A 26,506-nucleotide genomic window follows, 5' to 3' on the forward strand; every position below is an offset into this window, starting at 1 on the left:
CAATATTCATGTTTGAAATGAATACATTCATGATACAACTACTATACATTCGGTCGTATGGGATAAATCATACAAGCGAATTCCCATACGACCGAATTCCCATTAGGCCGAATCATACGATTTTGGCGGATTTTAACCTAACCTAACCTTACCTAAGATCAACCATAACTATAGCCTATACTATACCCTATACTATGTCTTTAGTGTCGGTTTGACTCATAAAACGTGCAATGTATTCTAAGTATTGGCGCCTGACGGCGCCGCGCCACCCCAGTGACCCCAACCCCATTCTTGCTATCACGATGGGCCGTCTATAACGCAACCTAGAGGACAGTGTGTCAGAATTTATAGCCCGGTGTACCTAGTAACAAAGACCATACCACCGGAGGCCTATCATCATAGTGCCCTAGGCCAGCGTCCCCCTAGCCCGGACAGGTGACAAATCCAGCATGGGTAGCAGAACCCTACTACTGATGGTCACACCTTTGACGCAAGCCACTCAACCCAGCAGAAGGTGCAGCAATGGGTGGACCAATCCCCACTTCGCACACAGCAGTGGGATTTAGAATGGATGCTATAGCAACTCCAGCCGACACCCTACCTACGTAAGTAAGGAGCCAAACCCTTTGGAGAGAGCTCCTAAAGGGGAACGACGAGCACACAGCGGCCCAAGTAACCCGGCACAGCTGGCACCGGAGATCCCGGTGGGCCCCAAAAGGCCGGGAAACAGGACCGCCGTGCCCGTATGTGGAGGCCCGCCGCCCCACAGCAGGCTACCCAATCCGCCGAGGCGGCCAGTTTGCCTGGACCCTCTCCGTTAGCCTGAACCGAAGTCGGAGGTGGAGATAGGACCATTTGATCAGAGCTAACATCTCCCAGTGCGCCACCGCCCTTATGGGTTACAAGAGCCGGACCCCGACTCCCCGGTAAAGCCACCAGTTATTGCACACTCTAACCCATTTAGGGCCCCTAGAGGACAATACCTAGCCAAACACAATCCGATATTAATTCAACTTAACCTAACCTACCAAATCAGATATGACTTAATTCGGTTGAATGGGACCCCGCCAACTTTCGCGCTATTTTTATAAATATATGGGCTATATCGGTCGAATGGGAATTGGGATGTATGGGATATAACCATCGCAGACTCATCCCGGTTTTATAGACCTCGTCTGAAAAAGTATTAGCGACTTTGTAATGACTGTTTTAGAGAGCGTAACAAAAATTAAAATTTAATTATTCAAGAAACCATTATCAACAAAATCCTTTCTCAGTAATTGCACTTGTTGCGGATTCAGCGGCTGGATGGGAGACCGAGGCGGTCCTCCGTAGAGGCCGAACCATTCCATGGCTCGCTTCACTCCGGGGATACTGTACTTCACCGTTACCTACACAAAACAGATACCCCATCAACAGTTGAAGAAAAAACTTGAAAATTGAAAACGTGATTTACCGCGGCGTTGGGAGCGATCAAACGATGTTGCAGTTGCCGAGCTTCGCTTAATCGAGACGGGTCTTTAGCCAAAACGCCCAATTGGCACAGTTCACGACCCAAAACGTTGGCCAAACCGAATATTCCTCCTACGCAGCCTATGGGCCGACAAAGAAAAGTTTCGGACTTCGAAGCAAATTAATCTTTCGACCTGGGAGAAATAAAGCCAAGGGGAGTTGGTTTCGTCGGTGGCTGCAAGGGGATGGAGCCCAGCCCGTAAGAGGGTTCAAACCACCTTGGCCCCACCTATATGTGAAGGAGGCAACTACATTCAAAAACGCTGTACACCCATGCAGGGTACCGAAGTGGGATTTAACAGACCTTGTGGTAAATAATTGTGAATAAAGTTATGGTATAAAATAGGAAAAGTGGTAAATAATGGTAAGAAAAGTGGTAAATGGTTAATAATGGTTAATATTGGTAGATAATGGTAGATAATAGTAGATAATGGTAGATAATAGTAGATAATGGTAGATAATATATTTCCATGCATTATTTAGAGTATTTAAAAATAAATTTATGGAGATAAAATATTGAAGATTTAGAGCAGACTTTTAGAGTAATTAAAATAAAGCTTAAGATATTCTAAAGTTGATATATTCAGATTTTTTCATGATTTTCTTGATCTAAGTGAAGCTAATTTAATAAGCTTTCCTAAGCTAATAATACGCTAAGCTAAGCTAATAATACGCTAAGCTAAGCTAATAATAAGCTAACCTAAGCTAATAATAAGCTAACCTAAGCTAATAATAAGCTAACCTAAGCTAATAATAAGCTAACCTAAGCTAATAATAAGCTTACCTAAGCTAATAATAATCTAAGCTAATAATAATCTAAGCTAAGAATAAGTGAAGAAAAGCTGAGCTAATAATAAGCTAATAAGAAAAGGTAAGCTAATAAGAAGTTAATAAGAAAAGCTAAGCTAATAAGAAGTTAATAAGAAAAGCTAAGCTAATAAGAAAAGCTAAGCTAATAAGAAAAGCTAAGCTAATAAGAAAAGCTAAGCTAATAAGAAAAGCTAAGCTAATAAGAAAAGCTAAGCTAATAAGAAAAGCTAATCTAACACTTCGCTTCTCTTTTAATTTAACAATAAGCTAATAAGAAAAGCTAATCTATAATTAACTAAGCTAAGCTATAATAAGCTAAGCTAATAATAAGCTAAGCTAAGCTAATAATAAGCTAAGCTAAGCTAATAATAAGATAAGCTAAGCTAATAATAAGCTAAGCTAAGCTAAGCTAATAATAAGCTAAGCTAAGCTAATAATAAGCTAAGCTAAGCTAATAATAAGCTAAGCTAAGCTAATAATAAGCTAAGCTAAGCTAAGCTAATAATAAGCTAATCTATATTAAGCTAAGCTAGGCTAATAATAAGCTAATCTATAATAAGCTAAGCTAATCTATAATAAGCTAAGCTAAGCTAATAATAAGCTAAGCTAATAATAAGCTAAGCTAATAATAAGCTAAGCTAAGCTAATAATAAGCTAAGCTAAGCTAATAATAAGCTAATCTATATTAAGCTAAGCTAGGCTAATAATAAGCTAATCTATATTAAGCTAAGCTAAGCTAATAATAAGCTAATCTATAATAAGCTAAGCTAATCTATAATAAGCTAAGCTAATCTATAATAAGCTAAGCTAATCTATAATAAGCTAAGCTAATCTATAATAAGCTAAGCTAATCTATAATAAGCTAAGCTAATCTAATAATATACTAATCTAATAATAAGCTAATCTAATAATATACTAATCTAATAATAAGCTAATCTAATAATAAGCTTAATCTATAATAAGCCAATAAGCTAAGCTAAGCTAATAGCCAAGAAACCACACAGGCCTAAGTCAACTAGCGACTTTTAAAGCCAATTACTGGTGGCCGGGTTAAATTACGTAGGAGAGTGGTATTATTATTTACAGTTATGTACCATTTTTTAACAATATTTACCATTACTTACCACTATTTACCAGTGGTATGCACAATATAGTATTTTTGAAACACTGCACTCATGCAATAATGGTGCATTGTACAGCTTACATATAGGGGGGACCAGAGAGGGGGGACCAGAGAGGGGGGACCAGAGAGGGGGGACCAGAGAGGGGGGACCAGAGAGGGGGGACCAGAGAGGGGGGACCAGAGAGGGGGGACCAGAGAGGGGGGACCAGAGAGGGGGGACCAGAGAGGGGGGACCAGAGAGGGGGGACCAGAGAGGGGGGACCAGAGAGGGGGGACCAGAGAGGGGGGACCAGAGAGGGAGGACCAGAGAGGGGGGACCAGAGAGGGGGGACCAGAGAGGGGGGACCAGAGAGGGGGGACCAGAGAGGGGGGACCAGAGAGGGGGGACCAGAGAGGGGGGACCAGAGAGGGGGGACCAGAGAGGGGGGACCAGAGAGGGGGGACCAGAGAGGGAGGACCAGAGAGGGGGGACCAGAGAGGGAGGACCAGAGAGGGGGGACCAGAGAGGGGGGACCAGAGAGGGGGGACCAGAGAGGGGGGACCAGAGAGGGGGGACCAGAGAGGGGGGACCAGAGAGGGGGGACCAGAGAGGGGGGACCAGAGAGGGGGGACCAGAGAGGGGGGACCAGAGAGGGGGGACCAGAGAGGGGGGACCAGAGAGGGGGGACCAGAGAGGGGGGACCAGAGAGGGGGGACCAGAGAGGGGGGACCAGAGAGGGGGGACCAGAGAGGGGGGACCAGAGAGGGAGGACCAGAGAGGGGGGACCAGAGAGGGGGGACCAGAGAGGGGGGACCAGAGAGGGGGGACCAGAGAGGGGGGACCAGAGAGGGGGGACCAGAGAGGGGGGACCAGAGAGGGGGGACCAGAGAGGGGGGACCAGAGAGGGGGGACCAGAGAGGGGGGACCAGAGAGGGGGGACCAGAGAGGGGGGACCAGAGAGGGGGGACCAGAGAGGGGGGACCAGAGAGGGGGGACCAGAGAGGGGGGACCAGAGAGGGGGGACCAGAGAGGGGGGACCAGAGAGGGGGGACCAGAGAGGGGGGACCAGAGAGGGGGGACCAGAGAGGGAGGACCAGAGAGGGGGGACCAGAGAGGGGGGACCAGAGAGGGGGGACCAGAGAGGGGGGACCAGAGAGGGGGGACCAGAGAGGGGGGACCAGAGAGGGGGGACCAGAGAGGGGGGACCAGAGAGGGAGGACCAGAGAGGGGGGACCAGAGAGGGGGGACCAGAGAGGGGGGACCAGAGAGGGGGGACCAGAGAGGGGGGACCAGAGAGGGGGGACCAGAGAGGGAGGACCAGAGAGGGGGGACCAGAGAGGGGGGACCAGAGAGGGGGGACCAGAGAGGGGGGACCAGAGAGGGGGGACCAGAGAGGGGGGACCAGAGAGGGAGGACCAGAGAGGGAGGACCAGAGAGGGAGGACCAGAGAGGGAGGACCAGGCAGTCACTGAGGTAACGGAACAGCCCACCCGTTAACTACTCCTGTAGGCTTTTATTTCTCCAAGTTTCGACTAGGGTATAATAATCACCAATGGTCAAAGCGGGCAGATAGAAGCCACCGGAACCAGCCAGTAACTGGAAGTTGTTTTTCTGGGTGTTGTGGACGATGCTCCCCATTTTGGCCACCTGGGAAAATGTAAACCACACATCAACCGAATTATACTGGCGCGATTAGCAAGCATGAAGAATGTATACATTTCCTCCGCTGTCCTTCATGCCAATGATGTTCGGATGCGAAGACAGTCGGATGACCAGGTCGGCGTTCATGTCCAAGGCGGTGTTCTGAGGAACGCTGTACAGAATTATTGGCACTGAACAAGAATCGGCCACCTAGATGGTATTTTAAATAAGAATCTTGGGAGACATTCTTTCGCGTAAGAAGCTATATGGAATCGAAACCTTTATACTTTGGTGTAATGTTGGTAAAGGGCTTCGTCGGACATGGAACCTTTGTAGTAGGAAGGCGTCACGACCATACAGGCGTCGGCGCCGGCTTCGTGCATTCTTCGCGTCATCTCAATCGTGGCTCGAGTGGCTGAAACCATTGGAACATTACAAGTATCCTTCAAGCCCCAAAGCATCAGTGACGTAACCAGGGGAACAAACGACACGTCCCCCCCCCCCAAACAAAACATGGTTGCATGTACAATTGGTGTTTCTATAAAATACGGGAGGTTATGTGACAATGTGATCTGAAACCCGCGTGTAAAACTCGCTCGTGACGCAGATAAAAACATTTTATATTTCTAATTTTAATTGTTTTATTTTATAGAAACACCTATTGCCTTTTATTTTCAATTGTGATACAGCCTTATACTGTATATGTATAACGTATTTTAACCCCGCACTATTTTGTTAGTGTGTACAGATGTATACAGTATATTTTTGATATTGTTTACTTTTATGATTGAAACATTTAGATTGTTCGAGTGTTCGAAATGTACTATTTTCTACGCAATAAAGCAACGAGAAGTAAATAAATATATCTAGGGACACTTCTATAGCAGTACTTCAGTTACAACAATCGTAGGAAATAATTACATTCGCAGCCACTGCCTGCAATCAACAATTTATCCTTGGAGATATTCTGGCGCACAAATTTCACGACGTTGACTCTTTCCTCGTTGGTCAAATAGGCAAATTCTCCGGTCGAACCCTGAATTACGTAACCTTCGGATAAAAAAATATTTTTTTAACATAATATTAAGGTAATAAACAATGAAGTTATGAAAATTATCTTCGAATCATTTTTCTTTTATAACAATGAAAACGATCAGCGCGTGAAAACAATGCAATGTTGGACCAAAAAATAGCATTTACTTATACTTAGCGACTATGACTATGTTGAGACAATTACTATCTTATTTCCGAAACCAGCTAACTCGACTTAAGCAAATTATTTTTCGGCATTTTCGAAAAAACACTTTAACCTTCATTTATACTAAACATTCTAAAAATTAGTGCCCAATGCAGTTTCAAAGTTATGCACGTGTTTTACTATTTTTAAAAAGCACTGTATTATTTTCTCAGGGCTCCCAGCGGTAATTGTCTTTAAATTATAGGAATTATAGCACTTATAGGAATTTATAAATAAATTATAAATAACTGAAAAACGTTTTTTTTTTTCGAAAAATTTCCAATTTCTATGAAACATTCCTTGTTCATGGGGACATTTACTAGTGTAAAGTTGAATGACCTTGAACTATGTCTTCAAGATCATTCAAAAACTATATCGAGACCCGTTGCCTTTACGGTGTTGGTTCCAATTAGAAAGTTGTTGCTCGCCATATTAGGTGGGGTGGCGGAGTGGTTAGCACTTTCGCCTCACAGCAAGAAGAGCCGTGTTCGATCCCAGTTTGTGGCACTGGGTGAAAACTCGGAACAACTCCTTCTGCGTTGAGTTGCAAATTATCTCCCCCCGAGCTTTTCGGTTTCCCGTTCCATAAAAACTTGTTGAGGTTAACGGTAATAGTGAGGTGTGGGGAGCTGTTGGCTCGTGTGGCACGAAGGGCTTGCCACCACGCATTTTAACCCGGCCACCTGAAGGTGGTGCCTTGGGTGATTAGCCTAGCTGATTGTTATTAGTTCAAATAACTTTGATTTGACTAATCAGAAGCCGAGAAGGTTGATGAATTCTGTGTTTCGTAATAAAATAATCTGATTAGTTTTTATGTGACTAAATCAAATAAAAACTGTATAGTTGAGCTCGTTTAATGTTGTTCAACATTTCAATGGAAATTTCACGGAAGGCATTTATTATTCTTTCTTGTTGTCATGACAACCAATCTTACTGAAATCAGGTTCAATTCATGAACACTTAATTTCTCGGCTTCTGATTGGTTAAATCAAAGTGATTTGAACTAACAATATGGTGAGCAACCACTTTCTAATTTTAACCAAATCCGTAAACCCAACGGTTCTCGAGATGGTTTTTGAATGACCTTGAAGACATGGTTCAAGGCAGTGGCGTAGCTAGGGGGCTGGTGGCGGGGGTGGGCCGCCCTGGGTGCCACCCGTTTTGGTGTGATTTGGGTGTGACACCTGACCGTGAAAATCTTTTAAACTTACACAAACTAGACACTAGTAAGTAGCACACCATGATATCCGCCCCGGGTGTCACCCATGCTAGCTACGCCACTGGTTCAAAGTCATTAAATATTACACTAGTAAATGTACCTTTTTTTTTTGAGATACACAAACATCGGTGTCGACCCGAGGCCTTAGACACCAGCACACACACAATAACTGATTAATCAGGGTGAGATATGTGTAACGGCCACGCCAACGGGGGGACACGTGGGGACAGGGGTGGGGACACCCGTGGCGGAAGTATCCCGACCACCCGTTGGGGGATTGGTAGTCGTCCTCACACGGCCTTCCACAAACTCTGCCTCCCGGACGCCTGGGATTACAGGAGTGAGCCACTACTCCCGGCCTAGTAAATGTACCCCTGCACGAGAAATGTTGCATAGAGATTTGAAATTAAGAAAAACGTTTTTCAGTTTTTTATCATTTTTCGTTTTTTAGTGGACACCCTGTATAAAAACCATTATAACAAAAGTCAAATACTTTAAAACTTAAAATTTTGGTCTATCACATTTAATATTTACATAAAGTGTTAAAAAATAAATAAGAAAATTAATTTATAACAAAATATAAACAATAGAGGTAATATTCATCATTATTATCAAGTAAGAGCCTGATTTTTTAAGATTTCCTATGAGTTGCGATATTTAGTACATTTCCCATAAGCGTTTCAGAAGCTATCTAATGACAATTTTTAAAATGATAAGGATTTATAGGTACAATTTTTTTAAAATAAGAAAAATTAGGTACAATATGAAATATATTAATTTATAGGAATTATACGTTATCTGGGGGCCCTTTATTTTAAATTATATTTTAGAGAAATTTCCTGTGATGTAGATTGGGAGAGCAATGAGAATCGAAGCTACTTTAGTCATACAGCCAAGTATATAAAAATACATGCTTGTTCAAACGAAGTGGATAAAAATTATAAAAACAGAGCAAAAAAAACAACGCAATTAAGTTGAAACTTAACCTTTGAAAGGAACAGAGCTCCAAGTTTCGAGATTCATTTTGAGTTTTTCGAATTGAATATTTTCTTGGTCGTCGAAAGGAGTCGTAATTGGAGGATACACGCCAGAAATATCTAGCGTCTTTGAACTTGAATTTCTCGAAAACAAAGCGTTCGGAACGACGGAAACCGCTTTGGAAACAGTTTTTCGTAATATGGCAGACATTTTTGTTTCTGAAATATAGATATATATATATATATACAGCGTACGTTAAATCAAAGTGTATAATTTGAAGTGTGGACGACGAAAGATAAGTAACTGACATACTTATAATAATTATGAAAAATAATAATAATTATTATAATTATCAGCTAGGCTAATACCCAAGGCACCACCTTAGGCCTAAGTCATCCAGCGACTTTTAAAGCCCATAATTAAGGTGGCCGGGTTATAATGCGTAGGAGGTTGGTGGCAAGCCCTTCATGCCACGCGAGCCAACAGCTCCCTATTACTAACTATTACCGTTAACCTCAACAAGATAGCTATAGTCTTTTGGTACTACTCATTTTACAAATGGCTATCAGTAAAATTTTGCGATAACAGGCACACTTATATGAAAGATAACTATAAACCTTTGGTATCAAGCTCTCTAGAAATGGCTTATCGTACAATCGCGTTCTAGATTGAGAACTGAGTAACTGACACTTACATGAAATGTAATTATATTCTTTTGGTACTAAGCATTCCAAAAATGGATCTCAGTTAAAATTTATTATGCCGAAGATAGGAAATTTACGCGCTTATATTAAACGTAATTAACAAGTTACGATTAAATAATGAGTTGGAAAAATGCAATTTCCATTTTAAAGTAGTTTCCTTTTTCGCGGGGATTTTTCAAAGACGCGTTTCCCGCCGAGACAATCAGCCAATCGCGACGGAGTGTCTCTCTCCTCGGGAAAATGGCGACCTCAATGCGTTCGCTGAAGTTCACTTTGTCATTTTCCGGATTCAGGCGTTCAAAATAAGACTCGGCGATGTTGAAGAGAAAATTGAGCAGCTTTTTTAGGTAATTTGATTCACTTATGAGAGAGTATTTCCATGAATTTAATATATTATCCAATACGTGAAACGTTTAATATGACGGGGATCATGGCACGCGTTTGATCAAGTTAGGACTTGGTCTAACGTCATTGACATTTCCCAACATTATAACAAAGGCGAGATTTAATACGTAGTTTAAAATGAAGATAAATGTTGCACAAATATAATTTCTTTATTTATTTTCTATAGTAATATTGGGAAAGTTTTTAGCGCTTTGAATTTCATAATTTACGAATGGCAATTGGCGAAAAACACTTTAAAAATTAAATTAGATATTTCAATTAATATTTCCGTATGTAACATAAATACATAATCCCTTCTAAGTATGCCATAAAGGTATTATGTTAAGCATTATGTAATGATATTTCACTGAATTTCTTTATATTAGAAAAATCATAAATATACATTCAACTATCTCAAAAATATAATAAATTGTTAAAAAGTTCATTTGATATTTCAGTGAAATTCTTAATATGAGCAAATTTACCAATATTGGTATCTACAGCATATTCTGATGGCCATTGTGTTTATGAAAGGGGCACCTGATTTTATTTGCTTCTAAAGAAATAGAGGCCAAACAAACATTTAGACTTCTTTATCTTTCCTATTTTCGCCCCAACCACTTCAAAATGATATTTCAAAAGAAGACAAGTATGGAAGGAACAGGATTTTGTGCATTTCAGTTGTAAATAATATTCTGAAAACTTGAGCATATTTATTAGCCTGTTATTTAATTATAAATAAATTTTACCTTATTATTTACGGTATCTAAATAGAGTAGTATCACCTCGTAGCTTTGGCCATGGCCGCCATTTTAGGCGCGTTTTTTTCTCTATAGGAAAAAGCATGGGTGACGTTGCGTGATGTAGCACTGACACTACTCTATTCATAAATTATCAATATCTTTATAATGTATAACACGCAACTTACAATATGTTCAATTTAAATAAATTCAAATTTAGTATTAATTAATAATATTAATATTTTTTCCCCTTCACAACCCTGGATTCCCAAAATACCCAAATTGTTCTGGGCTTTATCAGCATCATAAAACTTTCTCAAGAGCGATTTAAAAAAATTGCAATAAACTAGTAAATGATAATACCAATATTTTTTTACCCCCTTTTAAATATTGCTAAAAATCTGGGCTTTATCAATATCATTTATAATCTCTCAAGAGCAATTTAAATAAATTCCCATCAGGGTTCGCTCATTTTTTAAATAAAAATCAAATCAATTGATTTTTTTTATTTAAATCGAATTTTTCATTGAATTTATTGATTTTTATACAATTAATGGTTCTTTCTTCTGTATAATTAACGGATATTTTTTTATCAGTTAGGTAATCTTGAAATAAATGAAATCTTAATTAAATTTAATTACTATTTAATATTTTAGTTTGCACAGATTTTCTACGTATTTAAATTTTTTAAGAACCTTTTTTGACATTTTTTATTTATCCATTGAATTACATTGTGTGATTTAAATCAATGATTTTTATTAAAAAAATCACTATTTAAATCTTGATTTTAATCAAATTGATTTAAATCAGCCCACACTGATTCCCATTAACTAGTAAATTAAAATGCCAATATTTTTCGAATCCCCTTCACAATATTGCACTAAAACTAGGCTTTATCAGTATCAATAATAAAATATAATCAGCGAGTCTAATAACCAAGGCACCACCTTAGGCCTAAGTAATCGAGCGACTTTTAAAGCCATTAATTCAGGTGGCCGGGTTACAACGCGTAGGAGGGTGGTGGCAAGCCATGCATTAGAATTTATAAAAAGCAATTTAAATAAAAACGACAACAAGCCGAGTTACATTTTCGCGACCACTCTCACATTTTTCTATCCTTTCGTTCTGCCAATTTTCCCTTAGTTTCCTCTCGCCATCGTGAAAATGGGGAAGACTGGGTAAATGGGTGCTCTGGCCATGGAACTCTGGCAAAGGGATGACTGCTCACCCGCCCGCGCCCCACTCTTATTACGTCAAGTTTCCTCCTAACTAAGTAATACCATCAAGTTTCCCTAAATATAATCGTCCCGCGCTGGAGGAGGGAAGTTCATTCATTATTCTCCGTCTTCTGTTTGTCGCCATTTGGGTTGATGGCCATGTGGACATGTTTTAACGCCATGTTTCGTAGCTGCGTTAACAGTTTCATGTGTTATAAATTCATGATTTACGATTGGATTCCCTTAGACCAGTAAGTCCAAAAATTTGCTTTTTACCAAGATTGACTGATTTCAATTTATTCGATTTAATTCGTGATTTAAATGAAGTTATTTATTAAAACATTATCGATTTAAGTCATCAATCATTGGTTAAAAAAGGTTCTAAATCCAATACAAAACAAATCTAAGCAAACAAAAATATTATATAGTAATTAAATTTAATAAAGATTTAATTTAATTTTAGATTAGATAATTGATAGAAACAAACTATACATCAATTAGACCGGATAAAGAGCCATTATTTAAAAATTATTAATTTCAAAAAAATGAAACAAAACAAGATTTAAAATTACTGAAACTGATTAATTTGATTATAATTAAAGAGCCACACCGGCGTTTGACAAATTCAGCCCGAATTTAGCACGTGGTAGCAAATAAGACCTATCATATTCTGGAAACTAGCGCGTGAAACGGGTCAAATTCAAACGCCGGTGTGACCCTTTAAAACTAATCAATAAAATTGCCAATGGACAATAATAAAGTCGAAATATTAGAATACATTTTATAAAATAGATCGATTTTAGTTCAAGTAAATAAAAGCCAAAAAAACTATTTTTTGTTTAATTTTAGCAATTAAATAAACAAAACGTTTTTTCAAGAAATCGCGCGAAAATTATTCAAAAACTTTAAGAACGCTTAAAATATTTAATTTAAAACGTTCTTATTAAATAAACACTTTAAAACAAACAATTAAAGTGCTAAATCTTTAACAAATTAAAATTCAAGAAAAATTTATAAATGTACGCATTGACTGGAAAATATTAAAATTATTTCACTTAAATTGAGGTTTATGAAAATTTTAAACTTTTCCAAACGGAAGAAAAATTAATGTTAAATTATTAAATGTTTATAAAAAAAATTAAACGGTTTTTTACGTAATAACTTAGAAGAAAGAAAATAAATTAACCCATAATAAGAGTTAATCAAAAACAATAGAATTGTCTAACTCGCAAAATACTCAATTTTCGACGATTTAAACTGCACTATAAAGTTATAGGTCTGTAAATATGAAGCACGTGTTGGTATGACCCAGTTTGTTCACTTTCTGGCAATTGTTGATCGAATCACAATGCTATTTTTCTTTTAAATATCGCGAAAGGTTCAAAAGCTGGAAGAAAATTATCCAAAACCCACACAAAGTTTTGTTCGATTGTTTAGTGACAACCTTTTGGGGTTGAGTTTTCTTTCAAAAGCGAAAGTATTTTTTTTTTGAGGTACAAACGAGGTTGCAGAGGGTAGCATTTAGGTTGGGATGAATACTGTCGGAACGGTTTCATATTTTTAGCGTTATATCTATACCAAAGTCCCGTTATTCGCGTTAATGTACCTTTACTAAATCCTAAGTTCGTCTTTTACACGTGTATCGATATCACCATTAGTTTATCCCACGTATTCGCGACTCTGTGGTATGTTTTCTCTATTTCCGTACAAGCTCGAATTACATTTATACTCGGGTGAGTTTATTTTAAATATTTAAAATTTTAAACCAGGATTTAGAGGGAGGGGGGGGGGCTTGTAACGTCATTTACAAAAAAGGTATTACAATATATTATCATAGAACCTAGTTATGCACGCCAATATTTTTAGAAAAACATTTAAAAATAGAAAAATTTAGATTAACTAACTACAGGGTTGCCATAGTTTTTTCACATCCAAATTCCCTGACTTATTTTGTGCGAAAACTTTGAATTTTTTACCCAAAATTTTATTAAAGGTTTTCTATTTGCAACCTAAATTCCCTGACCTTTCCCTGATTTTTAGACTAATTTTTTAAATTCCTTGACTTTTCCCTGGTTTTTAGACCCATATTCAGGAATTCCAGGTTTTCCAGGTACCGTGGCAACCCTGAACTAATGATAATGTTCGATTTGTGATAGAAAATATGTATCACGTTAAATGAAATTAAACATTCGGATATGCTCTTGCAAACATTTTTTATAAAAAAAATTAGAATAAAATGGTATAACAGTGTACTGAACCGTCTTTTACAATGATTTTATCATATTGCGACGCTTAATTTTTATAATCCTTACTTTATTAAAATAATTTTGAATTATCCTATATTCTGAAAGTTACCATTCATTTCTTAAAACATCTGGCAGCACTTTATTTCGCTCTTTGTAAAATTTCCTAGCATCTTGTCTTTTCGTTTTCACACACGCGGAAAGCATTCTCGTTATCCATTAGCTATTTTACTTTAAGCCCCTTTATATTTTCTATCCCCGTACGGGTGTCCAAGCCCAAATGTTTCTCATTAGCGTATTATTTTTACAAAAGGTGTTTTCTCGTTCGCGAAAGTTTTTATTACCCCAACATGTGTTAGAATGGCTCTCCTCTACACAGTGTTTTGCGCGCGTTAACATCTTGTCCCATTGCGCGCCATCGAACCCCTCTCTCTCTATTCTTCGATATCCGCTCTTCTCGACATTGATCGGAATCGGACTTTCTTCACAAACGTAAAGTGTAAAGACTACTCTCTCTTCTACCGAAAGTGCCGCGGGTCCAAAAAGTGGTACCACACGCGGACACGTGTCACCAATTTCCACAACCGACTTTCAAATATACTTCGACTAATCACCTTTCAACGAAACGCCTCTCTCAAGCTTCCTTTAACCTTTCACCTTCGCCAATCATCGACCTAAAAATTACCATCTTCAAAATTTGATTTATTCACGTAACCTCCCTGTACACTCTGTTAAATAAGGCTTTAGTCCCATTCGACCGAATTCCGCCGAAACGTGCGGTTTTTATGTGTCCCATAGAAATACGCTGAAATGAACTTAAGGTATGCAACCGCAATCAAAAAATACTACAAAGACCGCGATAATTCTTTGAAATCTCAAAATGAAGTAGCACTCTCCCTACTAGATGCAGTTGCTATGAATCTAGCTATGCCATTTTAATATCTTTGTACTATGCATTTATTTGAAAATAAAATGGAATGAGCATGAATTATATTTTTATCTTCACCTAGTCAAGAAAAGTAACTGAACCAAAACTGAAATAGTAAACTTAACCAACTCTAACCTAACCTAACCTAAACATGGATCTTCGATAGTACATACCTTATAAATAAAATACCAAATCACCCCGCCAATTGGGCTACATTTTAAAATTCTTTCGGTCGAATGGGAATAAACGTTAAATAAGTCTTCGGCCGTTGGGATTTTGGCCCTTATTTGCGATTATCTAAAAGACTATGAATGATAGCAAGTTGAAACTAATTTTATTTTTAATATTTTACTAATATCTTTCATACCTATGCCTTGAGTTACGTGTAGCATTTCCATATTCGCCGGAAACGCGAAATATCGTTTTTGACAACTTTTTTAATAATGATGTTACGCCCCTGAAACCTGAATTTTTGGATTCTAAAGGGTTGATTCATATTTAGAAAGTGCCATTGTTTTCCGGCTACGTCGAACGGCTGCTAAGATATGGCCTATTGAAAATTCGGGTCTCATTCGGAAAATTCTAAAATGCCTAATTAATCAATATTATTAATCCGGCATATAACCACAGCGTTCCAACAACTCGTTAAATCAATTATACATTCTTATACCCGGAATAAAGTTTAACGACCAAAACGAGAATCCTTCTTGCTTTTGTTGACGCTAGGGAAACCCTAGAGCCGAAATTAAATAATTAAGAATTAAATACACTTATAGTAGAAGTGTCTGAAATTAGCGTCGCAATATACACTACTGTTATGATAGTCTTTTTTATTATCGGCAAATATATCGTCCGATGTTACCGCCGATATTTTACGGTACGGGGGTATATAAATCCTTTAATGCATGTACCAATATCGGTGCATCCCTAATAAAACCTTACATTTCGGGCCACCATGTTTGAAACGTAATACTTCGTTATTAATTTAAGTTGAAACGAAATGCCCCTTCAAATCTTAAATAACTTAAATGATAAATAAATGATATAAATATTTCAGATTTAAAGTTACAACATTATCTTATTTTTCAATACATAACTCCGACTTACGAATTGAAATTTCAAAAAATAAAATAAAATAAAAATTGACAAATTTAATAAATAGTATTATTATTCTTCGAGCTATTTCAAAATGAACAGAATAAATGAAATATAAAAGAGACGTTTTTAACAAATACTAAAGCCGTTACTAATAAAAATAACTTTTGGCAAGTTTATTTTTTAATCTTAAGAACGGTCTGTCAAAAACCGCTTTTGAAAGAGATTATAAATAAATAATTCTCAATAGGTGCTTGATTTGGTTCAAGTTATTGAATGCGCCCAATATAATATTATATTACACGCGAAGAATGCAGAATAATCTGCTTAAATTGAATGGAAAACTATTAAAAATAACTTAAAGCGTACCTTACAAATCTTTCATTTCTATTATTTTTGGGTAAGTTATAAATAAACTACGCTATGGGAAAAATATTACGTATAACGGTCAGGTTTCAGACCTATATAAATAACGCTTAATCTTGACACGTTTAAAGAAACATTTTCGAGACAAAACTTTCCTCAATTACAACGCGGGGTCAATATACAATACCATCTGATAAGCCCAACTGATTCTATTAATACGGAAACCAGAATCTGGTCCAGCTATGATTTTTTGGATTTTTTACGTTTGTAGAGAAAAAATAGCTCGGTTACGTAGCCTTAGGGGAGGGGTAGTTTTTGCATTTTTCAATATTAAGTCGTGAATTCTTTGGAAAATTTACGATGTAAATCTAAGCAAAATGTTACGAGTAAAAGTTGGCTCTTACCACATTCGCTTTCGCTAGAATGTCTTTTCAAAGTCTCGAGTGAGCCCAAGGAAAATTAGGTGGCCTACTTTGAAGTATTAACTCTAGTTTTGTAAGAATCTGATTATACAATGTACGGATTCCATCAAATCTTTTTACTATTTAGATAGTAAAAGAAGGAGTTTCCAAGTCCCCCATCCCGGGCACGGTACTTTCGCGAGTGCCATATCAAATTTAAAATAACATTGGACTGATACGAGATAACAATTGCGATTACAAACGCTTTCCCCCTCTACATCAAATATATACTATCATAAGTCTATCATTCTGTTTCATAAGTGCGGCAGTTAGTAGAAATAATTAGGACGATTTCTGCTGAATAATCGTAGCTAGAGGTCGGCGTTTGAATAAGAAATTATCCAATTATTTATTTTTATTCATAACCGCAAATTATCCAAAAAATATACGAAAAAACCGATTATTTTTGCATGTTAAATCGTTGTTTATTCGTATAAAATGTTAATAGAAAATAATTAACCCAACTTTTTATGGTTAATCGAAATTTGGCAGGTTAATTTATTCGTTCCGCCGACCTCTAATCGTAGCAGAGGTTTCTCCAATATCTCTCACGATTAGATAATCTTCAATTTTTTAAAGGAAAAATAGGATTATATTTCTAAAAACATTGGACTTTGTAGGTCGATTTTTTTTTAATTATAGGATTTTATAGAACTATATATGCTATTTCATTTACTAACTTTATGCATTTAAAAAAAATTATAATTAGTGAAATAAATCTTTGATTTTCACTTAAAATGGTTAAATAGTTTCTATTTTTTATCACAAAAATATACTAGTAGCTAACCGTGTTAACAATAACAAAAGTATAGACTAGAATGACTTGGTATAGGAATTTATCCTATAGCTAAATCTAGCAATTTAACCGAGTGGTGGGATTTGTAATGGGCAAAATATCCAAATTATATGATTTTATAGGACTTTTTGGGGATTTTGCTAAAAATATAGGGTTTTATAGGACCTTTGTGAAAATATAGGATTTTATAGGACCTTTGTGAAAATATAGGATTTTATAGGAATTATAGGACCTCTGGGGGCCCTAAGATACCTTTGTTAGTAATTACCATAAAGCATATAAATATATTCCATAAATGTCGGTTAATTTAAATAATTACTGATAGCTATGTGGGGAGTGACGTAAAAATTACGTATAACAGAAAAACATAAGCGCCTCTAGTGAGAAAAATACGCGACTCAAAAACAAATTATCGCCGCACGCGATTACTTTGACGACGACTTAAAAGCACCCATTGTGCCTTGCCTAATGACTTACAAGGAGACATCCCGAGGTGTAACCCACCGATTTTGTTTAAACTCGGGGGATTGGTAGACCTTCATGTATCATGAAAAAACCCAAAGGGAATTTATTCAATGGGCAACCGTTTTGCCATGGCAACGAAAAATGTTTTTGACAACAAAAAATTTAAATTTTCCCATTGAAAATAACATGGGATTCTGATCGATTTCTAGCCCCCCCCCCCCCCCCTGTGAAAAATTTTAACAAATTTCAAAAATTCTAAAATGCCAAAAATAGAAAAAAATAGATAAAAATTGACAAAAAAAAACATCAAAACTGATCAACTTTTGATCAATTTGAGGTCAAAATCCCATGTTATTTTCAATGGGAAAATTTAAATTTTTTGTTGTCAAAAACATTTTTCGTTGCCATGGCAAAACCGTTGCCCATTGAATAAATTCCCTTTAGGATTTTTCATGATACACGAAGGTCTACCAATCCCCCGAGTTTGAACAAAATCGGTGGGTTACACTTCGGAATGATCCTTGTTAGTCTGAAGTTCACCAAAAATGCTCGATCATTCTATTAATGGCTCTCATTAAAAAATATAACGTTAAGATAGAAAACTGACACACTTATGTGAAAAATAATTATAACACTTATGATACTATACATTGACCAAAATGTTATAAGTTAAAATACGTACATCAGAAAGAGCGATAAGCGTAATTTTTATGAAATTTCATCGTCTTTTACTGAAAAGACATTTGACCATTGTCTTTACTAGCATGAATCTATAGGGGTGGGGGGCATCCCATCGAACTATTCCGAGTCCATCACTGGCGAACTAGGTCATCCACTTTGAGGCACTTTGTCCATTTTTAGAGATTTTTGAAGTTCCCGATAGATATTTTTTCGATTTGAAGGAAAAAAGGGATTTTTTTTTAATTTGCCAGAATGTCTTCAATTTTGAAAAAATTCGTTGATATTCCAAAAATTAGGTTTTGTAATTTAAGTAAATTAAAATAAGAGAATTTTCTAATCAAAATTATTCGTCGATATTCCAAAAATTATGTTTTGTAATTTACCTAAATTAAAATAAGATAATTTTCTAATCAAAATAATTCGTCAATATTCCAAAAATAAGGTTCTGTAATTTAAGTAAATTAAAATAAGAGAATTTTCTAATCAAAATAATTCGTCGATATTCCAAAATTAATGTTTTGTAATTTAAATTAAAATAAGAGAATTTTCTAATCAAAATAATTCGTCGATATTCCAAAAATATTGTTTTGTAATTTAAGTAAATTAAAACGAGAATTTTCTAATCAAAATAATTCGTCGATATTCCAAAAATAATGTTTTGTAATTTAAGTAAATTAAAATAAGATAATTTTCTAATCAAAATCATTCGTCGATATTCCAAAAATAATGTTTTGTAATTTAAATTAAAATAAGAGAACTTTGGCTATATTGAAGAAATGTAGCTGTTTCGTTTCTATTTAATTTTAGTATCAGAAGTATATAAAATCGTTTCGAAGTTTCCCTCTAAATCGCGGAAGCATATCCACCTAACGAGGGAAAATGTACAAATTAAACAATATTTATTTTCTGACAAAATAGCTTATTAAAACTATTTTTTTATATTCTGAAACGTATGTTGAAAAATCGGTTGGAGTCTGTGAATAACATTAGCAATATAGTTTCATGAATACTTATCTGTACTAGACATCATATACTTCTGATAGAATTTAATTTAACCATAATGAAAAGAATTTCTATTGTAAATTAACTATTTTAAAACAGTGCCATTTTTCTTAGGGATTTTTCGATTTGACTTGTGCTGCAGTCATTTGTGATAATTTTTTACATATAATACCACCATAAGTAACATAACGTAAAGTATGACAATTAACCAAAATTTAGCCGAATTACAAATCCTATTCGGAACTTGGCGGTAGTGTCAGTATCGAAAATTGGTTCGGTAAGAATATTTGCATTTAAACAATGGGAAGTGTCATACTTATGGTTATTACGTTATTTTTGCTAGTAATAGTTTTTTTATTGAAATCAGTAAACCAACTTCATTTACTTAAATTTTAATAAATTCATAAAACTATTGTTACGCTGAATAGTTCACGAGTTAAACATTTCGAGTATTAAGCTATTATTCCCCAAAAATACATTTATACCCAATTTTTTCCACTCATTCATCAGTTTTCCAACCAAGCACTTTAAAAAAAAATTAAGACTTTTCGTAGCGATACTAAAGCCATCTACCTCCGTGCGCGTGCGCTAAAAATTTAATTCGAAAATCGAATACCGTCTGTGAGGGAATTGATTCAGAAATGTCACGTGTTTGAGCCCGGACTGAAACATTTTCTATTATAAAATTTTTTTAAATTACTTAATATATAAAATGAATACTTTTAAACATTATATAATATGTGACAAATTATCCATTTTAATAATTTTATTATATAATAAACATAAATATTGTAAATTTAAATTTTATCCGGCGCCATTTACATTCGCACACCGACGACATTCTTAATACTCGAAATTAATTTATTATTTATTAAATCGTGGAGAAAACGTAAGGAGACATATCGTAATCGTGATAATAATAAAGGCGAACCGAAAATGGGGTCGAAACCGGGTTTTTTTTCGGGCGTTATGTCGTCCAGTGAGCTTCAAGGTCGTTAATTCCCCAACTGTCGTTCTCATCTCCCTTTTGTCAAGCCCCATTCCCGTGACATTTTCTCCATGCATGCAGGTTTCGCTAGCGTCGCAGTCTATATTGAAGTCCGCCAATTAGTATATAGAGTTGCATATCCTTATTTCTGTATTGAATTTCGGGCATCTCCTTCATTGAGTTAATTAACTAATGTATTCTAAATTAGTTTCTAAAAAGGGAGTCCGTTTACTAATTGGGAGCTACTTAAATAAATGCTGACATCGCACAACTTCGTTCTCGCAAAGAAAAAACCACGAAAGAATACGGAATTGTGGGTATTCACGAACCCTAATTTTAGGAAAAACAGCCGCTAGGTGGCGATAGTAAAGTTTTCATTTCAGCTATCTCTTTACGCGCGAAATTTTAAAACGGGGAAAATACCTTCAGTATAGGCAAAAGTCGCATAAGACCCATGCTACTTTTGGTATGGGTTATATTATTCCGATAGCATCGGTTCATTTCTTATTATGCTAATTATATAAATAATCGCATTTTGTTTGAGTAAAACGTCAAATTGATATAATTATTTGCTACAAATATCGAAGTTATATTATAAAAATGATATGGTGGAGCAATTTTTGGCACCACACATTTATCCGCGGCATATAGAAACATATCATTATGTTCCAATCTGCAGCACTGATTATATATAATTCCTGCAGTTAAAAAATTTCACGCTGAACTAATTTTATAAATCAAAATCCAAACGTCCTGCCATCCTCCACCTCATTCGGATTAGCTTTGCTATATTTTCCTTACGAAACATTGCAAAATATGAACCAAGTTCAATGGCACAAACAAATATTTAAATGTTTTGTGAGTTATCATATTTAATTAATCAAAATTCAATTTACAGTAAAATGGGGGGAAGTCGGTCGAGTCTGAATGGAATGCCACCTGATGTCAGGGAATTACACGTTGCTGTCATGAGAAATGACGCGGCAACTGTACAAATCCTGGTGGAGGCGGGAATTGATCTGAACTACCCTTGGCAAAGCGCCGAACCCCCCAGTATCAAAGATGGAAGTACGCCACTGTGCGAAGCAGTTTCATTAAACCACCGAAACATTGTTGAAGTATGAAAAACACATTCAAGAATAAGCAAAAGTGATATTTCAATAATCGATTTTCATAGATTTTACTAGCTGCTGGTGCCATTGTAAATAAACCAGATAGTTTTGGATGCACCCCATTGCATAAGGCTGCTTATCACGGCCGAGCTATCTTAACCGAATTATTAATAATAGCAGGTACTTCCAAAAATAACTCACATTTAAAAAAAAAGGAAATATTCAAAAAGTGTCCCTTTTCCAATTTGTATAGGAGCCAATTTCCACTTAAGAGATCACAATCTGAATACTCCTCTCCACATTTGTGTCCAAAATTCTCTGGTTCACAACAACGTTGATACGGTTCGGGCAATTATCCAAGCTGGTGCCAGAGTAAACGAATCCAACAGATTTGGGAAAATAGCTCTTCACTACTCGGCTCTTTGGGGTCTTGGAGAAATCACTGAAGTCCTAATAAAAGTAAAGAAATTTAAAAATCTGATTTTAAATATTAGATATTATATTGTTTATTTTAATTACAGGCTAATTCTGCGATAGATTATGTGGATTTTAAATGGAAAACACCACTTTACTGTTGCATTCGGGCAATCAATGTTATGCAACGTAAACGCGAAGTTTTCCAGCAACATTTACCAGCCATTAAGGTTTTAGTTTTAAGCGGTTGTGATACCTTAAACTTTGCAACTTGGTTACGAAAACATCAAATCCTAAGTCCAACATACCATGCTAATGAAGAACTGTATCAGTGGTACGTGTCCTCCCAACCAGAGTGTTTAAAACATTTATGTCGCGAGACCATTCAGAGGCACATTAATTACGACGAAGACAGCGCACCCAAAATCAAAAGCCTGCCATTACCATCAACCCTAAAAGAATATTTACTGAGAAAATTACTTTGAATCCCTTTTTCCTAACAAATCGATTGAGACTAGTCTACTTTTTAATTTTACTAATAACTTATTCTTTTATAAAAAGTAACTTGTGTTTTGTTTGAAACGAAATATTATACTTGATAGTAACTTCTAAAATGGTAATAGAAAAAAATATGTAAATTAAAAGAATATTATTAGGAATGTGCGAGTACTGGATTTTGTTTGAGTATTCGGCTCGAAGCTCGAAAAGTCTTAGTAGAAAAGCTTGAAAATGGTTCGAGCCTCAATTCGAGGCCTAGTCTTAACATTCAAGTACTCGAAACTTTTATAGTGTTTTCCATTTGATTGCTCAAGATTCGCTCCGAATCTGTCTCTGACGTCATATATCTCGCCCCAATCGACTAGAGTAAAACCGCAAATGAAACATTCCATGAACATATTTCCGCGCTTTGTTGTTTTTCGTCTGCTAGTAATTTGAATTTTCGCGTCTTGGTCTGCCATTTTGCCAAAAAATCTAAGAGGAACACGCAAAAATTTTCTCCAATCTCGATCTTGATCCGATGATCTGTCGAAATGGGCAGATCAGTTTTGGGCGATCTTGTAGCACCCCAGAGCGGGAAATGGATCACGCAAAACTTAATCTGAGCAGATCCAAGAACGCAAATGGAACATAAAATGTTGATCAGAGCAGTCAAATGGAAAACGCTATAAAATAATTCCCTTTGGTCCCGTCTTTAGATCTCTTATTGGGTGAGATACAATTCTAGTTGTTTCTGATTGTTCACAGATTTTAAATGTAGAAAACGAAACCAAAACCACGTTACATAACATAGGGTACCCAAGCTGTTTATTTGCAGTACATCAGTCCACTATTTTCTTTGTTGTAATCCCTTGTACGGCCAATTATTAATTTAGACTTCACAAATATGGCTTCAAATAAACGGAGAAAAGGTCTGACAGTAAATATTCTTTTAATGAAGAAATAGTAGAACCTAGTGATGAAAGTGAATATTCTAGTTTAATGAAAGTACAAGTTCTATAAGTTCTGATGAAATACAGCTTAGCCTAATTTTCCGAGTACTCTAAACCCCCTTTTTAAGCTAATCCTAAAAGCTCGCTAAAATTTTTAAGTTTGGCTCGATACTCAAGTGAAATTTTTCATACTTTAAGCCAACCCAAAACCCAAAAATCAATGCTCGCACATGCCTAAATATTATTGAAATTGATAAAAGATAAATTATACAAAGATGTTAAATTGTAATCTAATTTAATTTGAAAAAAAAACATTATTAGTGCCAATTGCAGTATATTACCACATTACATACGTATGTACGGGGGGATTTTTAATTATTATATTTCTGTACAAAATGTAAAATTTTATATAAAATTAAATAAGATCTTTAATACTAAATGCCAAAAAAGTTAATCTATATTAACCCAAAGAACTACATAAAATGTTAAAAAAAAAATTTATTAAGAAAAGCTAAAATATGAACCGCTTCCTATAACGAAAGTCACTACGAATCTACAGATTCACGTAACTACAATGTAGTTTTCAGCAACGGCTAATTGCCAAAGGAAATTTTCCAAAGCAGGGCTGTATTTTTTTTCCTTCAATTCCTCGTAAGATATTGATAATTTAGTTGATGTGTCGTCGTACGCTTTCGATAGCGATTTAAGGTTGTTCAAAAGCTCAGATGTTTTATCGGAAATGTCCTGGTTGTACAGAAAAATACAATTTTTAAATTTTGAACACTGAGCCTAGTTGTTATTCAAGGAGTGAAAACTCCAAAATTAAATTTTTTTTTAGATATACTGGAAATTTCACTCCCAGCAAAAATGGAATTAAAACCAACTTTTATAACTTGATGCTCGGATATATCGTTATTTTCCGACTGCCTAACCATAAACACTGCAATTTCCTTATGAGTTTTGCTCATTGCGAAAGAATCTGATGGAGACAATTTAAATATAATTGGAATTTTTAAAACTAATTATTTCCAAGTTAGAATGATTCACCTCTAGAATGAGGAGGAACGGTAATTTCCGTAGCAGCTAGGTTTATAAAAAGGTCGCAAAGATCAGTCCTGCTCTCGATAGCAGCGTCGCAAAAGCCTGCTACATAATAGGGCAATGATGATAGCTCTCCAAGTTCTGAATTTGTTATTTCCATATGCGGATATAGAATATCCCAATTTTGCCTATGCCAAACTAATGCGGGGAGAGCTCTGAAATTAATATTAGTCAATCTAATTTCACATTTGATATAATCTTAAATGTAACAGATTGCGCTTGCCTCATAAATCTTAGCAAGGCGTCCAATCGATGGTGGTAAACTAAAATTCTTTTTTTCAGCATTAGAGCCGTGTATATTAAAATAGATTCTAGCCCAAACATTCTAATCAGATCTAAAAAATAAACTGGATTAAGTAAAAGAGAATCCCTAAATTAAAAGCATAATATAAAATTCAATTTGCCTTTTACAGATACATTAGCAAAAGAACTTTTCTGATCAAAGTCTTTTACTAGGAATGTGCCATTTTCCTCAGTTGTGCAAGATCCTCTTATTATAACGGATAAGTATAGTTTCAGCGTGACAGCTGGATTCCCACTTTTGCAATAAGATTTACTGAGTATTCGACCTAAAGCTTCATATTTTTCTGGATTAAAATCCTTAGTCTCAATGACTAAAGCAAACTGTTTCACCTAAGCAACATGGATGAATATTTAAGCTCTTATTGTCCCATCCTATTACATTATGAACTCACATATTTTAACTTATCAGGTTCAAAAACATCAGAAATATACATATAATACCAAGATTGGTGGTGATGACAATATCGAAATTGTAAATGTCTATTTGAATAATCACCATCTAAGCCACATTTACTTAAAAGTAATTTTCGTTGATCAAGAGCCATCGAGGGATAACACCATGTCCAAAGAATATCATTGTTAGTATCCCTCTCTACGATATAGAAAAAAGGGCACAGTTAAGAAACTGTATTCTATAAAATTGGCTTATCATAAACAGTGCTTAAAAATTAAAAGAGAATAGTTGGAGGGGTAAAATTATACACAAATAATTGATTTCATCTATATGGCCAAATGCCCTACATTGTATTTGAAAGTTAATTTCTCAAAACCAAAAAGATTCAAGCTACCTACCAATAAGTCCAATCGCAACTAAATCGCTAACGAGAGTCATTTGTTGATTAACTAGATTTAAAAGGTTAATTTCATTAAATTCCTGAAACTCAGAATGGAAAGTTGAAACCAAGTCATTTAGAATCCATACTAGTGCAAATTCTGTAGCAGCCGAAACAAAATAGCTTAGAATGATTTCTTGTTTTCTTGCTACCCGCCCAGTGCTGGCATCTATATTTTCTTTATACTTTATTTAATTTTCCGGAATTTTAGTTTGAAAATGATAGAAATCTATTCGTAAGAATTGTCTATGGTATATAAGAGAGACCAACAATATGAAGCAAAACTAGTTTTATAATATAAGATAAAACGCAGTACTTTGACCAACATTGGTCTTCTTGGTGAAATAATATGCCTTATTCCTATTTTCTCCAAAGCGGTGATTTTTGGAAACTGTCATTTTTACCTCTCCGAGTGAACTTTGTTTGAATTTATTTAATTTCGAAAATGTATTTTATTTATTTATTTATCTATTTATTAATCAAGAAATCGGTCATTAAGCTAGAATAAGTATATGTGCAGCCGTACAGTGTATTATAATGGACGTAGTTATAGGTTAAAAATATATATAGAACTGAATTAAAAGAACGATAAATGCAGTATGGCGAGTTAAAGAAAGGTCGTTTAAAATATAAAGCAAAACAGATAATACAGTGATTATTATAATCAGGGCTTGTTTTTGCGTAATAATGCAAAAAATGGGGGAGTAAAGATAAAAAGTTAGGAAGGTTGGTCATGGAAGAAG

General features: G+C 35.8%; 3 protein-coding genes across 6 annotated transcripts; 1 reads left to right on the forward strand and 2 right to left on the reverse strand.

Annotated features, from left to right (window-relative positions):
- Nucleotides 1-1,207: 1,207 nt before the first annotated feature.
- Nucleotides 1,208-22,019, reverse strand: LOC149948581 (4-hydroxy-2-oxoglutarate aldolase, mitochondrial-like). 2 transcript variants are annotated; one of them, XM_090173627.1, is made up of 8 exons: nucleotides 21,884-22,019; nucleotides 8,509-8,718; nucleotides 5,988-6,116; nucleotides 5,354-5,481; nucleotides 5,142-5,276; nucleotides 4,976-5,072; nucleotides 1,457-1,593; nucleotides 1,208-1,391 (listed from the first exon to the last, which is right to left on the reverse strand). In XM_090173627.1, exons 2-8 carry the CDS (start codon nucleotides 8,708-8,710, stop codon nucleotides 1,236-1,238), a joined length of 984 nt encoding a protein of 327 aa, XP_090029753.1. In that variant the 5' UTR covers nucleotides 8,711-8,718; nucleotides 21,884-22,019; the 3' UTR covers nucleotides 1,208-1,235. The 2 variants fall into 2 exon arrangements, with proteins under 2 accessions (XP_090029753.1, XP_090029755.1); XM_090173629.1 differs by lacking the exon at nucleotides 21,884-22,019 and adding an exon at nucleotides 16,582-16,725.
- On the forward strand, nucleotides 8,729-23,942 carry LOC149948582 (uncharacterized). 3 transcript variants are annotated; one of them, XM_090173631.1, is made up of 5 exons: nucleotides 8,729-8,799; nucleotides 21,469-21,688; nucleotides 21,748-21,862; nucleotides 21,936-22,141; nucleotides 22,204-23,942. In XM_090173631.1, the coding sequence occupies exons 2-5, from the start codon at nucleotides 21,473-21,475 to the stop codon at nucleotides 22,579-22,581; spliced, it is 915 nt and encodes a 304-aa protein (XP_090029757.1). In that variant the 5' UTR covers nucleotides 8,729-8,799; nucleotides 21,469-21,472; the 3' UTR covers nucleotides 22,582-23,942. The 3 variants fall into 3 exon arrangements, with proteins under 3 accessions (XP_090029757.1, XP_090029756.1, XP_090029758.1); XM_090173630.1 differs by lacking the exon at nucleotides 8,729-8,799 and adding an exon at nucleotides 9,411-9,551; XM_090173632.1 differs by lacking the exon at nucleotides 8,729-8,799 and adding an exon at nucleotides 20,975-21,036.
- Nucleotides 23,650-25,845, reverse strand: LOC149948583 (DENN domain-containing protein 10-like). Its single transcript, XM_090173626.1, has 7 exons — nucleotides 25,723-25,845; nucleotides 25,323-25,522; nucleotides 25,032-25,260; nucleotides 24,851-24,962; nucleotides 24,574-24,782; nucleotides 24,411-24,505; nucleotides 23,650-24,270 (listed from the first exon to the last, which is right to left on the reverse strand). The coding sequence occupies exons 1-7, from the start codon at nucleotides 25,760-25,762 to the stop codon at nucleotides 24,088-24,090; spliced, it is 1,068 nt and encodes a 355-aa protein (XP_090029752.1). The 5' UTR covers nucleotides 25,763-25,845; the 3' UTR covers nucleotides 23,650-24,087.
- Nucleotides 25,846-26,506: the final 661 nt, after the last annotated feature.

This window comes from Leiobunum rupestre, chromosome 4 (genome assembly GCF_980474605.1).
Source record: "Leiobunum rupestre chromosome 4, qqLeiRupe1.1.hap1, whole genome shotgun sequence".
NCBI classification, from domain to species: Eukaryota; Metazoa; Arthropoda; class Arachnida; order Opiliones; family Sclerosomatidae; genus Leiobunum; species Leiobunum rupestre.